General features: G+C 35.9%; 1 protein-coding gene across 1 annotated transcript; it reads left to right on the top strand.

The window, feature by feature from the left end:
* The first annotated feature begins 248 nt into the window (after nucleotides 1-248).
* On the top strand, nucleotides 249-10523 carry LOC149573314 (uncharacterized). The gene is made up of 2 exons (XM_089815944.1): nucleotides 249-538; nucleotides 10178-10523. The coding sequence occupies exons 1-2, from the start codon at nucleotides 249-251 to the stop codon at nucleotides 10521-10523; spliced, it is 636 nt and encodes a 211-aa protein (XP_089672070.1).
* Nucleotides 10524-18195: the final 7672 nt, after the last annotated feature.

The raw sequence follows: 18195 nt of genomic DNA, 5'->3' as shown, positions 1-18195 counted from the left end.
AAATTCATGACGAAAGAGGCTATCAACCTCATACTTTCAGGGACCTAGTACTATGGGAAACATTGTCTCGCCTTAAAAAAGTGGCATCCGAGCTTTAATGCTAGTGTAGAGTTAAATAAGCTAGCTCCAATCTAGGTTGTCCATTGAATTTTGGGATGAGAAGATCCTAAGGTGGGTGGGGGATTCTTTTGGTCATTTTGTCACTACGGACAAAGTGACTATGCAAAAATCACGATTGGTGTATTGTTATGGAAGCTGTGGGTGAATCGTCAGAAGTCCCAAGACTAGAGAAAGAAACTGTTGATAGACTATTTGTAGAGGATAACCCAATACTGTCCACCCTAGGTAAAGGACCAAGGGAGCATATAAATACTGGGGAGGAGGAAGCTTTGGAGGATAAGAAGAAATTGGAAGAATACCCCTTTACACGGGAGTTGGAGGAACTATTGAGTTCACCCATGGGGGAACTTAAGGAAGGAGATTTGTTGGAGGAAGGCGAAATTGTGAATCGCCACCCTCTTCCTTGCTCCTTAACAAAGTAGGGAGGTGAGAGCCTGCAGGAACTTATGGCCACATGTAAGGCCCACACTTAGATCCTATTATAAATCTTAAGGAATGAATGTGATCAAGAGATAAATTAAGTCATGACTCATGTGGCCACCTTATTCCGTGATTAAATGCCTCAATTGAGGAATTGGATTAGTGCCTTAGTTAGTAAAATGATAAGATTATCACCTTGGGGAAATTTGAAATTTGAATCACCTAGCGTTGGGAGGGTCATAAGTTAACTTTAAGGTAAGTTGTGATTAAAATTAACCCTACCCATGTTAGTAATATAGGTTAGGGAGCTATTAATGACCTCTATGGTGTCTAGTGGACCTAGGAGACCCCATGAAAATGACATTCTTCCTTGAATCCGAGAATGAGAAGGATATATATAGAGAGGTATGGCTAAATGGGAAACTTACTTGGTAACTCTCTACCTATAGAGACTAATAGGGTTTGAAGAAGAAGGAGGGAGCTCTACCATAATTATTCATTGCCTTGCTTGGAGGAAGGTTGGTAACATGATCCATGAAGCTTCTTTATTCTGCATGTAGAATAGAAATGGTGGTTTTTATTTCATGATGGTATTGTGGTGTCTTGTGGTGTGTTTGTGAATGGATCTTTGTGGTATGTTGCATATGGGTAGAGTTGTGTGAGTCTTTCTTGATTTTTTTATTTCATGATATATGTCTTGTGAATTGGGTGTGAGGCATCACTCACCCTTGGGAGGGAAGAGATGCCTGGGGTGAAGGGGTTGGCTGGGCTCACACATGGAGTTGAGGAATCATCCCTTGTGTGGAGATGGTTGTATATATTCTATGGAATGTGAATAATCTTTCTCCCTTGCTTTCTGGGAGGTACAAGGAGGTATGTAGAAGGGAGAACGTTGATTGCCCCGAAAGGGCATTTTGAGAATGTTGATTGCCTTGAAAGTGCATTTTGATATTGAAAAGATGTGAATTTTGAAGGCTACACAATCCTCCACATGATGAGAGCCCACCTTCATCCTGTACTAGATTTATTTGTTGAATCTTTGTGCATAACCTTGGGTGGGATGTGTTGTGATGTCTTGTGTTAAATCCGGTCTTAATGTTGTGTATTTGCATGGCATGGGATTGTGACGAGTGCAACCGTTTATGCCTTATTTCCCCAAGCTCGGTGGGTGGCCTCCTTGAGGCCTAGGTTAGGAGGTGAGCCTCCATGGTTCCTATTTTGTCTTTATTTTTCAGATTATCATTTGAAGAATTGGAAGCTTGATGCCATGAAGTTCAATATGTGCAAGATAATGAGCATGTTTAGTTATTCACCTCATGATGATCATTCGTTGTATTGTGACGAGTGTATATCTTGTTGTGAGATTGTTGAGATATCCTATTGTGTGATTCTTCATTGCATATTGTGAGTAAGGTCTCCACCACCTTGTGATTATTTGATGTTGTGTTGATGGTGTTTTATCATTGCTTAAATTTGGTATGGGTGGAGAAAAGAACTTATATCATGTTATATCATGGTGAATGGATTGAGTATTTTTATTTGACATCTTTATCTTCATAGAATTGCATGAGAATATAATTAGTTGTAGATGTTCAATATTGGAAACAAAATTTAATTATACTTTGAATTGGAATGTGTTAAAAAAAAATTGTGTGAGCATTGATACTCCATTAAGGATGACTAGAACGTTGTCATATTGATAATACTTTTCTTCTTAGTTGTTAGTTGAGTTACATTGGAGTTCAATTTTGTTTGCATTTAGTTATATTAATTAGTAAATGGTCATGTAGATGGTTAAATAATGTAATATAGATGTTATGATGTATTTTAAAATCTTGGCATGAGACCACAGAATGTGATACCCAGGAGAGGGTTTCTACCCCCTTAAGGATGGTTAAAACCTCCCTAGCGAAGATTGCAGCTAAAGTAATGGCAAGCATTGACAATGCTGAAAAGGAGCTTAGCCCCACCTCACTATAGGAGGGGGATAATGGGGAATGGGAGGTTCAGAAAAAAGAAGAGAAGGGGGGAAAAAACCAGATGTGGGGCATGTGGGATAGCTAGAAGACTGTCTAGCAGAGCAACCAGGACAAAACAAGTAGCAAGGGATGTGGCTAGTGGTAAGCAACTTACACTAGAGACCATAACTAGAGGTGAGAAATGAAATTCCTCTCTTGGAATTTAAGAGAGTTGAATAATCCCAAGAAGCAATATGCTCTAAAATAATGCATATTTCAGGAAAAAGTTGATTATGTGTTTATACAAGAAACTAAAATGTCTAGTGCTAATTTTGATAAAATTGTTAGCCATGTTTGGCTGGGTGTTTCTTACATTCATATGGATGCTGAAGGAGCCTTGGGGGGAATTGCTACTCTATGGAACCTATACTCTATGACAGAAGTTGAGGTTTGGAAAGATAGAAATTTCATAATTATTGATTCCAAAACTAGTATTCAACATTGGGGGCTCATCAATATCTATGCTTCTAATAGCAAGGTAGGGAGAAAGGAAACATATGATAAGTTGGTTAGGATCCTAGAAAAAATGAAGGATAAGCAAGTAATGTGAATGGGAGATTATATACCCCCGTTTATCATTTGGAGAAATTAGGTGGTAACAAGGATTGCCCTGAAAGCTTGCAAGATCTCCATGATTTTATGAGCAGAATGGACTTTATTGATGTAGAATTGAGAGGGAATCCATTTATTTGGACCAATAATAGAAAGGGGAGAGACCTTATCCAAGTTATACTGGATAGGCTAATGGTGACAGGGAACTGGAATTGGCTAGACAATTCCCTTTTTGTGAACCTCACTAGAACTGCTTCTGATCATTCCCCTTTAATCTTTCAGTGGGAGGATGGTTTAAAAAATGGGTCAAAACCTTTTAGATATGAAATAATGTGGAAAATTCACCCAAAATTCAAGGATAGAGTTCAAGAATGTTGGAATATAAGGATAGATGGTACTGCAATGTATAGACTGACCCAAAAACTGGATAATATAAGGAGAAATGCTAAGGGTTGGGCTAAGAGTTCTTTTGGAGACTTGTTTAAAGTCAAAAGCGAAGTGGAGGAAAAACTTAAAAAATCCAAGGGGAGATTGCTATAGGAATTAACCTAGAAAGAGCTACGTAGGAAGAAGAGGAATATAGAAAAAAAATTGAAGGATATTATTTTGAGGGAGGAAATTTTTTGGAAGCAAAGATCAAGAGTCCAATAGTTAACTGAGGGTGATAAAAAAACTACTTTTTTCCATAGGTCAGCTTCTAACCATAAAAGAAGAAACACAATTGTAGGCTAGAAGGTGAAGGGGGAAGAATTTATAAGGATCAAGAGGAGATGGGAAGACATGCGATGGAATACTTTAGCAAGGCATACATTAAGGAAAATAAAGCAGGAAATCCAGTGATCAGAAGAAGCTTGATTAATACGATCCCTCAAGTGCTAGGTGAGGTGGAAAACAATCACATTCTAGGAAACATTACAGAGGAGGAGGTGAAATGTGCAATGTTTTCTATGAAACCTACAACTAGTGCTGATACTGAAGTTTTGTAGCAATTTGTAGATGATACATTCCTTTTTGGAGAAATTTTGGTTATGGAGGCTAAAGTTGGGAAGACTATTCTTTGCAATTATGAAGAAAGTTCAGGTCAACAAGTTAATTACCAAAAGAGTAAGATCTATTTCTTTAATAATGATTCCTCATTACAAAGGAGGATAAGGAACATTTTGGGTTGTCAGTCTACCAACCTCATGGATACCTATCTTGGCCTACCGCTAACCACTAAAGAGGTGACTAATGACTTCTGGAATACTATAGTGGAAAGAATTCAGAAGAAACTTACAGGATGGAAAGGGAAGATTTTAAGAAACGTTGGCAAATTACAATTTCTTTTGGCAGCTCTCTAAGGCATTCCTATTTACTTCCTGTCCCTTTTCAAAATCAACCAAAATATGGTTGATAGGATTGAAAGAATACAAAGGAATTTCCTTTGGTCAAGAATAGAGGAGAAAAATAAATTGAGCCTGGTCAACTAGGAAGAGGTGTGCAAGCCAAAGGAGAGAGGATGGTTGGGAGTAAGAAGCAAGGTATAATATAGTGGCAAATTTTCATATTTTGGCAAATTTGACATTTTTCCAGTGTTATTTTTGGCAATTTTTGAGCCCTTCCATGGTTTCCTGGTTGCTAAGCTTTGTTGGGTTTACCTGGTTGCCTAGCATTATAATCGCCAAGGTAAATGTTACATTTGAGTTTTTCCCTGGTGGTATTTGCCTTTCACGCAGTCGACTAGGTAACGCTTATCGTCGAATGTTTGTTGGGTTTCAAGTTTTTCGTTTAATGCAGTATGGGAGAATTCAGGCCATCCCAGTTTCATTTTACCATGGAGAAGTTGGCTCTTTTCATGTTATGGGAAGTGGAGGAGTCAACTTTCATTTTGTGATGGAGGAGTCGGCTCGTTTGGCATGCTAAATTGGTAATTGTATTGATTTGTATATAAATCTGAATTTGCCCAAGCAATGAGACATTCACTAAATACTATTAGCACTCCATCAAATTTTTGGCAACGTAGGACACATCGCGAGCAAGACTCAGACTCTAGAGATAGCTTCCACAAGTGGTGGTACACTGGTATGTGCAGTTGTGCTATAAAATACTCTCCTTGAGCTTATGTAGTTTAATTTAATCAAAAGCTTATCTATAGTTTCCTTTCTTATCTCGTTTTCATTAGAATTTTTTCAAAAAGCAGACGTTAATGGTTTTTAAAGCTTGCATGCATGGATATTGACCACCTCAGGTCAATATACAACTAAGCTGACTTAGTTTTCTTCTTAACACATTGGCAGTCAAGCCAATAAAATACCTCCACCTGTACCTTTCCTTCAAGGATGGCACTTCAAACTAGGCCCATGGATGACCACAGACACGTGTCATCAACTCGCTAACTCGTTATACATAAATCTCAAGCATCTTTCCACAGCGAGCTATCAATGACCATTGATCTTTCTTTAATCATGTGGCAGATAATTGAAACAACCTTTAAGAACACAATGGTGGGTCCCTTATATTTAACTCACTATACTTATTCATTGCACATCTCTTCATAGCGAGTTAACGAGCATCATCAATCTAGATTTGATCCTATAGACAATAATTTGCTGCAACAGTGGTGGGCCATCACTCACTAACTCACTATACATAACTTCAAAGCACTTCTTCATAGAAAGTTAACGATGGCCTTTGATACTGGCTCGATCTCACGATCAGAAATCTTTGTACTTTATACACGGGAATGACAACTAGGCTGACTCAATTTTCTTCTTAAAACATTGGCAGTGAAGCCAATAAAGTACCTCCACCTGTACCTTTCCATCAAGGCTGGCGCTTCAAACTGGGCCCATGGACCATGGACACGTGTCATCAACTCGCTAACTCGTTATACATAACTCTCGAGCATCTTTCCACAGTGAGCTAGCGATGACCACTGATCTTTCTTTAATCATGTGGCAGATAATTGAAACAACCTTTAAGGACACAATGGTGGGTCCCTTACTCGTTAACTCGCTATACTTATTCATCGCACATCTCTTCATAGCGAGTTAACGAGCATCGTCGATCCAGATTTGATCCTGTAGACAAAAATTTACTGCAACAGTGGTGGGCCATCACTCTCTAACTCGCTATACATCACTTCCAAGCACTTCTTCATAATGAGTTAACAATGGCCTTTGATCTTGGCTCGATCTCACGATCAGAAATCTTTGTACTTTATACACGGGAAGTGGGTCCATGATACCGCTGTCGCTAAGCTGGCTCAACACGCTGGCACATATATATATTTTCTAATCTCTTAATGACATCATATGTCCTGGGCCTCGCCGTGTTTGTGACTTTCAGGTGGGTTGCTATATCACTATAGGTATAAATACCAACAATCCAGTTAGTGATATGGCAAGCTCCAACAAATAAAAAAATTTCAGTTCAAAGATGCTCAATAGGATGCTACCATGTAACACAATCTGCACAATCTCAACCTTATCATGTCACTCATTTGGGGCCCACCTTTGAGGATTTTTAGTTACATCACTACTTATCGAGCAATCGCTACATCGCTACCGGCATAAATACCAACAAACTTTGCTAGCGATATGGCGAGTTTCAGTAACCATTTAAAAACAACTCCCAAAAAAGAAACCACAAAAGACGTTAACCTGCAGAGAAACAAAAATGAAAGGTGCACCATATCATCTTTGAGATCCTCAGAATTAATTCTTACCTCAGAAGGACGCCATCTTTGGAAAATTTGGGCATTTGCTATATCGCCACTAGAAAATCACAAGTATTTCCCATTAGTGACTTGGTGAATCGCTGGACAAATTTGAACTCCGATGACACCACATTGCAAGTTTTTTCCACGTGCATTTCTTCTTGAAACTGACAGGTCTAGGACGTATCACATGGTCATAAGATCTTCCTGTGAACACATTTTGCGACATTAGATTCCACTTTTTAGTATCACAGATAATTTTCCGTTGATCTCTATCTTGCTATGCGTAACATGTGAGCATCTTGCCATAGCGAGTATGCGACAACTGTGGATTCAAATCGGATCCGACGGTAGGACTAAAAACCCCTTTTCTCAAAAGACTCAACCATGACATCCAAACAGGCAGGAGAAGAATATTCGTTCTTCACCCCCCCCCCCCCCCCTCTTTTTTTAAAAAAAGAATTCGCGCCAGGTTAAACTTTATAATCCAAACCTAGGGTTTTTCACTAATTTTCAAAGGTACAAAATATACTAAACAAAACTCAAAACCCTATGACTTGTCAAAAACTTCTCATCTGATTTTTTTAAAAAAAAATTGATACGCAAAAAATTAGACCAACACAATACATCCCTAATGACATCCTCTTCCCAAATTTAACTTCCAATGACGACATTATAACCCCTCATTTGTTTAAGAGCACTTGTAACAATGTTATATGGGTTATAAACCCTAGTGGGGGCAGTGCGAAAATTTAACTCTCTTAGGAAGGCATCAACTTCCTCAATAGCCTCTTTACCAATTTCAAAATTCCCTACTTTGAAATTTCTACACACAAAAGACCCCTTTTAATGGTTAGCCCTAGATATTCTCTATTCATGGATAACAACTGCCAGAAAATTTCCACTACACCCACCCTCTCTAGTACATATCTTGGCAAGAAATGAGGGGGTTGGCAACAACCAAAAATTTTAATCACTATACAGTTTCCTAACACAAAGGCACCACCCCAATCATGATCAATTGGTCCCTCATCATCAAAACACATAGTTGGTCTAACAATCTTCCTGATTAACCTAGGTAATCTTTCCAATTTTGAACCTAACATCCTATGAATAGTTGCAACAAAATCATTATAAAAAGAGAGGGAATTAGAGAAAGAGTAAAACCTCTGCCATAATCTTGTCCATCTTTGAACAGGCAATGCCTCTCCAAAATTGTCCAAAGCTTCAATGAAACTAGAATCCACATGGTCCACGTTGTAGAAGAGGATGAGATGCATAAACAATGAGTAATGTAGAAATTTGAAATTGTCAAGATCACCTTGCTGAGCTATTACCATTTGCTGATGAATACTATCAGTAATGAATGTTCCAAAATCATACCCCACATTAGTATGTGGGTCATGAATGTCTGGAGCTATCACATACAATGCTGGGGAGGCATCCATGGATCCATCTACTCCCAATAGTTTGTTCAATCCGAAAACTGTTTTCTAAAAGTATGCACACAAATATGACATGGGTATAAAATCAGTAACCATTTTCAAGAATTCTCCTTTCATCTTGTTTTGATTTTCCCTCGGGATATATCGCAACATTGCATGTGTTGTACAGAAATCTCTCTATTTCTCAAATGCTGCTTCCAATTTTTCCAGGTTAATAGGAACTGACATGGGACCCTACAAATCAAATGCTTCAACAAAAGAATCCTTACTTAACTTACAGAGAATGCTCATATCCTTTCTATGAAAGGACCAAGTGGTTGGATTATATGCATTTACGAGTGCCTTTATAAGGTCAACATCCATGTAAGCCTTTCTTGTTGTTTCGCAACTGCCAACTTCAAACTGATGAAACCCTTTGTGAACCTTCGATGCCATCGACTTCGCATATGTTTTTTTAACCTTGAATACAATGAAATGATTTTCCCAAAAAATTAAAATTTTACTGTGATTATTATTTTTTGTTCGCCAATGTATAAATTTTTTGTGATTTTAAAATAACACAATTCGCCTAGATTTTACACATTTTTTGAGAGACTATGAATGATTCACCAATGGAGATTATTATTTTTTCTTTGTAAACTATTTTTTTCACCACAAAAAATAAAATTGTCAAGTGTTTTACACCTTTCGCCAATTTTTTACACCTTTTCTAAAGGAGGGGTTTCTTAAAGTATACCCTGGTAAGAAGACTTCGTGACCTTAATAAGGCCCTCCTTACAAAGATTGGCTGGAGATCGAAAGAAGATAATACTAATTGGGTTAATATTATGAAAGCTAAATATCTGTCAAATTCCCTTTTCAATTGGAATTTTTTCAATAATGATCTTCCAAGAGGCTCTAAAATATGGATGAATATTGTTAAGAGTAGAGGCTTATTGAGGGAAGGAACAAGGTGGATAGTGGGGAATGGTCATAGCATCAGATTCTAGGAAGACAATTGGATCGAAGGGAAATTGCTAGTTTTCAGCAAATTTAAAAGACTAATGGACTTACTTAAGGAAGACATGGGAAGAAAGGTGGAGGACTATATTGACCAGGGGAGGAAGTGGAAGAATTTATATAAAGATACTTACTCCCAAGAGGATATTCGGCTTCTCAAGGAGTTGGAAGAGCTGATAAGAGCACAAAGACCTCCAATTCTGATCTAGGAGGATAATAGAGTCTGGGACTTAACTTCGAGTGGTAACTTTACAGTCAAATTGGCCTAAAAGCACCTCTTTAGCAAGGACCTCTGTCCACCATCATGGAGTAATGCTTGGATTAGTAACCTTCCCCCTAAAATTACTCTCTTCTGGTGGATGGTTCAACATGGCAAAATTTTAACTATAGACAATATGAAAAGAAGGGGCTTTTTATATAACAAACCGATGCTATCTCTACAAGGATAAGGAGGAGAGTATCTCTCACCTATTCCTTGAATTCCAATATGCCTTAAAGATATGGGCTATGCTTTGGGAGAGATTTGGTCTAAATTGGGTTATGAAAGACAACTTATGTCAATTCATGGAGAACTAGTGTTTTCCCTTCTACCACCCAAAATTGGTCTTTCTGTGGAAAATTGTTCCACCATATATTTGCTGGTATATATGGAAAGAAAGAAATAACATAATATTTCAGGAGGAGGAAAAATTGGTGGAGGTGATTTTTGGAATAATGGAGAAAAAATTGAAGGAAAATATTAGGGTTGCCAAATGTAAGTTACCAAAGGAAGAACCAAGTAGGCAAGAAGGTCAAATTGTTGAAAAATAGGGTATTCAAAAGGATTTCTACCTTTTTGATAACTCAAAAATGTTAAAGAGACAACAAATGAGATGGAAACTACCTATCCTTGCTCAATTCAAACTAAATTTTGATGGTGCTACTAGAGGAGGTGTAGGAGCGGCGGGTGGAGTGCTACGGGACAGGAATGGATATGCGTTGTTAGTCTACACTGGGAAGGTGGGGAGTGGAAGTAATAATCTGGCTAAGGCAATGGCTTTTCTTTGGGGTCTTCAGATGATTAGTGAAATGCAACTTAAGGAAATAACCATAGAGGGGGACTCCAAATTAATTATTGATTTGGTTAATGGAATGTCCCAACTCAGATGGAATATACTGACTATCATTATGGAAATTAGGCATATGTTAGAAGGGATGGAAAGTGTCCACCTACAACACATCTACAAGGAAGGAAATAAGGTGGCCGATGCGGCGGCTGACATGGGGTATTAATTAATTATAGTCATGTGCTAGAGAAATATGGAAAATCTAAAGGATATTAAGTCCTTGATACAAAAGGAAAGAGGGGGGAGTATCATTTAATTATGGCCATAAAATTTAAGGCTGGGGCCGAATTTGGCAATCCTTTCCTTGGGGAGTCGAACTACACTAAATTTAATAAAGATTTTAGGGAAACGAGGAGAAGTCGTGGTCATACAAACAGAAAAGTGAATGAATGCAATTTAAGAAGAGTGTCATTTTATCATTATGGTAACACATTGCGAAATTCAAGTTACTTCCTCTTTGAAAGTATGAATGATATCATTATTCAGATTGTTAGAGATTTTTGGGGTGTTAAAATTATGATGTTAATAAAGCATAATTCCCATAATGAATTCGATTGGGATTTTGAAGCTTGTCGAGCACGGGTTTGTAAAACCTTTTTAGTCATTTCTAAAAATCTTAGGGTTGATAGTATTCGCAGTGTTCTCACAAACAAGGAGGTTCAAATGCACATCACTAAGGTGGAGGAACTGGAAATTGGCAGGGAAGATATGGGTGAAGATTTGAATAGGCTGGAGGCCACAAAAATTAAGAACTTCAAAGACAAGATGGCTACTTGGTTCTTGCTAAAGGAGGGGGGTTTTCTACCTTACATGCAATCAATGGTGAGCTATGACGAGAATTGTGCCCTCTAGTTTGTCAATGGGTGGAACGACTGCAAGGTAACTATTAATCGAATCACATTTCAAGTGAATGAGGAGGTTATCGCAATGGCTACCAATCTTTCAATGAAAGGGAAAAATGGAGAAAGGTCACTAAAACCACTAACAAGGCTAGTACGAGCAATCTTTTTGCGAAGGGTGAGGAACTAATGTGCTACAGGGGAGGCTTTAAGAGGGATAAGCTACCAATCCCATGGGACGATGTCTGCCTGGTTCTCATGAAATATCTTACACTAGAGGGTAGGTTTAGTGTTTACTACTACTATCATTTTCCCTTATTGAGTCATTTTAGAATTAGGGATTTTATTTCTATCCCATTTTTCGACTGCATTCTCTAGAGGATATGGTCAGTGATGTTAGGAAGAAGATGAATAAGGGCATAACTTCACCATTATCCACCAAGGCCTAATTTTTTTCCTATACCAATTCTAGCTTGCCCTTTGCCCTCCTAGGGTGGTGGTAGTTGATAACTAGCACCACTGGCAGAATTCACCCCTGAGTACCAATACTAGTACCATAATTCATACCTCACAACCCTCCCCTAGCCATGAAAATAAAAGAAACCTGATGTGGCTATAGAAAAAAAGGGTAGTAAAAAGATTAAAGTGGAAAAACCTGTGGAGGTGGAAGAAAAGGAATTGAAGGAGGAGACATGTGGAAAGGGTAGGAGAAGATCATAAAGAATTGCCCAGTCCTAGTGAAGGTGCAAGCAAAAATCTAACAGATTCAAGGTTGAGGAGGTGGAAGAGGAGAGCTCAAAAAATAATGAAGAAGAGAGGGAGGAGGAGGATAACTCTAATTCCAAGAGAGATAAAGGGAAGGAGGAGGTAGAAAAAAGTGTTAACTCTGTAGACAATTATGTTGATAATGCCCAAATGTTTGCTAAAAACACTCAGGTGTCAGCTGGAAATGCTGTTACATAGAGACTACCCATGTTTCGGCCAACTTCACCCTGCAACCTATTACTTTTTGTGAAGATAGTAGTAAAGTGGACACCTCCCCCATTACCATTTCCTCCCCGGTCAAGTAAAAATCTAAGGTTTTTCCTAACCCAAGGGTTTTGCAAGATAATAACCAAGTGGAAAAAGCTAAAGAGGAAGCAAAAAAGGCGGGAACAGATAATAAGGAGGACACTGAGGAGCAATTGGAGGAGTATGCCAAATTTGACAAAAGGGTTAAAACTTTAGAAGAAGGGTTTGTCACCTTCTCTAAATTTTCTCTAAAGGTCACCCACGTTGTAGCCACCACCCTCTACTTGCTAGCACAAGAGAAAGAAGAAACAGGAATGGACATGGAGGTTTATAAGCTCCTTTTTAAATTCCTTGTTGATGACTGGGCTCGGGTTCTGCTAGCTAGGAAGGGAAAGGAAAAAATTGAGAATTAAGTTATTTAGTTTTAAAGGATCCTTGGATCCAAGTTGTTTTTTTGTTAATCTATTGTTATTTTATTTTCTGGTTTCCAATTGTTGCTTAGACTTGGGTTGGCCTAGTTGCTCCAATAGTTTCTATGATGAACTTAAGTAGTAAAGCAAATATTATAGACTTCTATTATAGTTTAGTTGCTTCTATTCATAGTAGTATGCTGGCTAGTTACTTGCATAGTATTATTGTGGTTAAGTTGAACTTTAGTATGTTTTTACTACAGTAGTGTTCACTGTTGGTCTGTGCTGGTGATGTGCTGGTTACCAACATTTTGGTTGAAGGGCTGACTCCCTTGTTTTTGGTCGCTTTTTATTTCAAAAACATGATATGAGTACTATTTTTAATTCTATTTCATTTGTATCTTTTTCTTTATTTTTTTCCAAATAACATATAATCAAATAAAATTTTATGCTTTTGGTTTTTATAGAGGCAAGCTATATGTTGTTGTTTATTGTACTTGCCCTAGGCAATGTACTATTGCATTCAGTTTCTTTGAAACTCAATTAGTTTAAACCAATCACATATAAATATTTTTAAATAATTAAAATCTTTCTAAAGTTTAATTATTTAATTATAAATTTCATATAATATACAAATTATTTGATGGCTCAATAGGTTTTGTGTCATAGGAGCCCTTTTTTCAGAGGTTCTCCATATTACAAAATTTTCAACTAAATTTGATGCTAAAAAAACTCACACAATCTAATCCAGAAACATTGCTCACATACTAATGGATTGTGGAAATCTGATTATGTTACATGGCACTTTTCAATTATATCTAAATTTATACTTAATCCTTTAGATAAATTGCCAATAGATTATATTTGAATTTGTTGTAAATTTTTGTTAGATTTAATAAATTAAAATAATTTTATATAAAAATAGATATATTAATATCATGTATATTGGTAATTAATACTACAAGACATTAATGCATTACAATTGATATAATTTCTAAATATAAATTATATTTAATAATATTATCATTGAATCACAAATCAAAAAAACTTTTATTATTCATTTATATGTATTCTATTCAATTTTTTGTAATTTTGAATTTCTTTCAGAGGAAAAATTAATTATCACAATTATAAATATCATAAATATATTGATGGAATATGCTCTATTCAATATTTTTTTTATGGACATATTCTAACTCAAAACTATTTAAGTTGGGAGAATATATATAGAAATGTAAATTTTTTAAAACAAAGCTATCTAACTTCTTTTAAAATTTATTCATTATAATTTTATTGTATTGAATAAAATTTAATAAAAATATACTACATATGAATAATTATATTTAATAAAATCAATACAAATTACTATAAGGTAAGTACATACCACTATGTGGCACTTGTTTAATGTGCTATTAATATGCTAATTGTTATATGAGCCAATTGATCAAAACATATTAATATATCCAATCATTTAATCATAATTATTTGAATCCATGATTATTTACAAATTTTAAAATAGTTTCATCTAATTTCCAATTCCTCTAAAAAAAATTATTGTTTATGTTTTTCATTATTTACATTTTTTTCCATCAAATAATAGTTATTTACAATTTTAAAATTATTTTAATCATTTTAATAATAAATCATACATATACCAAACACCTAACTCATTCATATATCAAACAATAATATAACTATATTTAACCTTACTTTTTATTTTATAAAATATATTCAGCATAATTTTATATAAAACATTAATTTCATTTTATAAATATTAATTTTAATAAAGATTAAATGTATCAAACATTAATATCGATAAAAAAATATCGAACATTAATTAAAATATAAAAATGCAAACATTTAGATGTATTGTCATTGAAATAGTAATTTTTCTAATTACTTTCTAATAAAATTTGAATATTAAAGGATTTGGTAAAGCGTGTTAAGACTACTCTTCCTAGGAGATTTAACTGAAATGAACTGTCAAAATGTCTCAGCATAGATCTTGTGGTTGTCACTTACTTGCCTAATAATAGATCACCTCTTTCCAATCTCTGATTAATCCTTCATGATCTGATGTAACAATATTGTATCATCTATCCTCTATTCTTCACTTAACTGATTCTGCAATTCATTCTTACTGATAAGTCACCTTGAATTCTCTACAAATTGTCTTGTTTGCTCCTTCAATTCAATCACTCACCCCTTCACAACGCTCTCAACTCTCTTGCAAATTTAGGGCTTCGTCCTCCTTAAGAAGATTGAGGTGGCTTAGGGTTAGGTATGAATCTATGGCTGAGATTCATCCATTTTGCTACTTAATCCTTCCCATTTTTTGATTGGCTGCATGTAGTTGCATAGGGAATCTCCATATAGATTCGTCCTTATCTCTAAAGAATCAAAATCTATCCTTAGGTCAACTGAAAAATGGTTTACATAGTTATCTGTGCCATAACAAACAAATATGTCCAATCTGTGTTATTCAACATATGTGTTTATTGATGCTCGACATATACTGTAGTTTTGCTTCTAACTTGACACTTGAATTCCTTGGCATCTACTATTCACTCGACACTTGAATCACTCGGCATGGTCTATCTTCTTGACACTTGAGTGACTCGGCACATGAGTGACTCGACACTCATTGTAGCTCGACATGGTCTTATATTTACATGTTATACTTGGCATGTATTACTAGTTCAACATGAACTAAGTAAATGTCTTAAGTGTGTTGACACTCAATTGTCAAAACCAATCTAAGATCAACAATCTCCCCGTTTGACATGAGTGTCAAAAACACTTGAATATACATAATCAATCTAATCTTCTCGAAAATAACATATCCATGACTCGACTTATATATAGAACTTCAAAATTTTAAAATTTTGCAATAACCTATGTACCTCAATGTCTATTCCGTAACCAAAATCTATTCTCCGTTCTGAGTAGATTTGTCTCTATTGATTGATACTCTTTGACTTCAATGCACTTATACTCTTTATGTTTTGCCTTTGATGATATTTGCTCTTCTTTGTGTCCATCTCTGCATTGCATTTCTCAAAATTGATATCTCCCCCTTTGTTCATGCTTTCCCTTTTTTCTTTGTTCATTGTATCTCTCCCCCTTTCTTACTTACTCACTTACTCCCCCTTAACTCCTTGCATATTTACTCCCCCTTGCTTCTATCTCCCCCTTTTTGACATTTATGTCAAAGAGGCTATACACTTATAGTGTATTTGTCCAAAAAGGATTTATGGACTTCCATTATTATTCTGAGAGCTGCATCCCAATTGTCACATGCAACATCCAATGACTTAACTTGGATAGTGAACTCGACTACAAGGTGTACTATGTCATGTAGTGTATAAAGATTGGGATCTTTCTTTAACAAAGTTTCTACATAGCTTGATTATTTATGGAGAATTTCTATGCGTGGGGTGAGAGAGGCTTGACTTTGTGACAATTTGGCTCTTATATTAGCCTCTTCAACTATTAACACAACTAATTGACTCTGTGATTGAAGCAATGTATGGAAATCCTTCTCACTCTGAGCTGGGTTCTTAGGTAGTTGTGTACCTGATATGCTTAGATTCCTCTCTAGGCTCAAAATTCTATGTCTGGTATCTTAGGTGAAGAGTGTGGGATCACACAATTTGGTGTACAATGAGAAGATATTCTCAAGTACCTTCTTCACATCCTCAACCTTGGTTGCCAATGCAACTTGACTAATTGTTATATCACTAGATATCTTTTCATTTAATTTCCCTTGAAATTTTCTTTTAGTCCATTCTAAAAGTTTGGCATTTGTATCCAAGTCTTCATTATTAACCTTTTCCACAATATCTTGACAATTGTTCCAGTAGTGGTTTGGTTTCTTTAGGAGTAGGCAAGTTGAATGCATCTAAAAAGATGTCTTTAATTTCTTGTAGTACTTGCTTTTGCATGTACTCCTTCCTAAGCATTTCTTGATGTTTCTTCTTTTCTAAATTTTGTTGTAGAATGCTTATTTTATCTATTCTCATAGTGTCATAGTCAAATTTAGGAATAATTGTCTCTTCATCTAAAGTGATATCACCATAATGAATTACCTTTTCAACTTTAGAAGAGCTTGAGCCTAGCACTGAGATTTGTAGGGGTATAACTTTTGTGTAGTCAATCTTTTTCAAATCTTATGCAGTCAATGGGTTGATGTTCTAAGCTGATGCACCAAAGACATCCTTGAGAATTATGGTTTTTATATGTACACTTGTATCATGAGGAGGACTAGCACTCGGCATTTGTGTGTCTTGCACACTCTGTTCCACATGATGTTGTCAGTTGTTGTCATGTCAGTATCCATCTTCTCAGTCTCCTCCTCTGTATTTTTTGTTCCTTGTTGTCCTCTCTATCATCTTCTTCTTTATCATCATTTTTACCCTCAAAGGGGTCCTTCTCTCCTTGTTTTACTATAGTTAATCCATAGATTAATTTCTACATTTGAGTGGATTTCTTGACAACATATTCAATGTCATTTTGAAGAGTGTTGAAGGCTCTATATTTTGGTGTTAACCTTCCTCCATATTTCTTATTTTCCTTAGAAATATGCCCTTTTATTAGTCCTAGCATAATTTGGGCTAGAGTAGTTTTGCTTATTTGCTTTTCCAAATTTAAACAATAATGCCATTTTTGCTCAACTAAATCATACAATGGCTTGGGTACTAAGTTAGCAAATTCTTAAATTTGGACATCATTGTGTATAGGGCTTCTTCTACTAACTTTTTCTCCTCTTTTCCTAGATTATCAACATTTATAATTTTAAGGCCAGATAGATCTGCACTGTTCCTGACATTTTCAAATAGATTTTCAAGATCAAAAAGTGGTGTATGACTTACCACTTTGAATTAGCTTTCATCATATGATTCAATTCTCTCTTCATCTGATTTAGGTTGAGCAATATATTTCCTTCTTAGTTTCTTTTCCATTTGGCCTCCTTGTTTTGTCTGCTTGGTTTTCTCCTTGGCCTTTTGTCCCCACCCATGCCTTGGGTTAATGCAAGAGGTTCTTTAGTTTGTTCTTGTTCTTCCTCTTCATCCTCTTCATCTCCTTCCTCTTCTTCTTCTTCAACACCCTCACCGAATTTTGCCTTAAGTTTCTTCACCAGCTTGTCTTTCTTCTTCAGTGTAGAGATTGTCTTTAATTCCATTTCCACCTTTGACTTCATTATTGTTAACATACCAGTCAAGTTTATTATTAGTGATACAAACTTATTCAGATTGTGTATAGCTATTGAGCTTATTGTATAGTTTATAGTGTTTTCCAAGCATTTTAATTGTCATAGAGTTCTATAGTTGCTACTGAGTCCTTTGAACAAATCCTAGTGGTTACCAAGCAGATTCAACCAGTATAAAGTCCAGTAGTATAAATCGTGCATTTCAGTGTGTGTTGAGTTTATCAGTGATTATCGAGCATTGCAATGCCTATCGAGATCACAGTTCATGTGATGCAAAGCTAGTGTTAATCAAGCTTAAGGTGATAGTGTTTATTGATTTTTGACATGGTAAACAAGGGATTCAGTGTTTGTCAAGTTGCACAATATCTG

The sequence above is a fragment of the Cupressus sempervirens genome, chromosome 2, assembly GCF_028749045.1.
Source record: "Cupressus sempervirens isolate cs-2001-9-10 chromosome 2, ASM2874904v1, whole genome shotgun sequence".
Classification (NCBI taxonomy): domain Eukaryota; kingdom Viridiplantae; phylum Streptophyta; class Pinopsida; order Cupressales; family Cupressaceae; genus Cupressus; species Cupressus sempervirens.
Note: the sequence above shows the minus strand (reverse complement) of the source record. Positions and strands in the feature narration are given on the sequence as shown.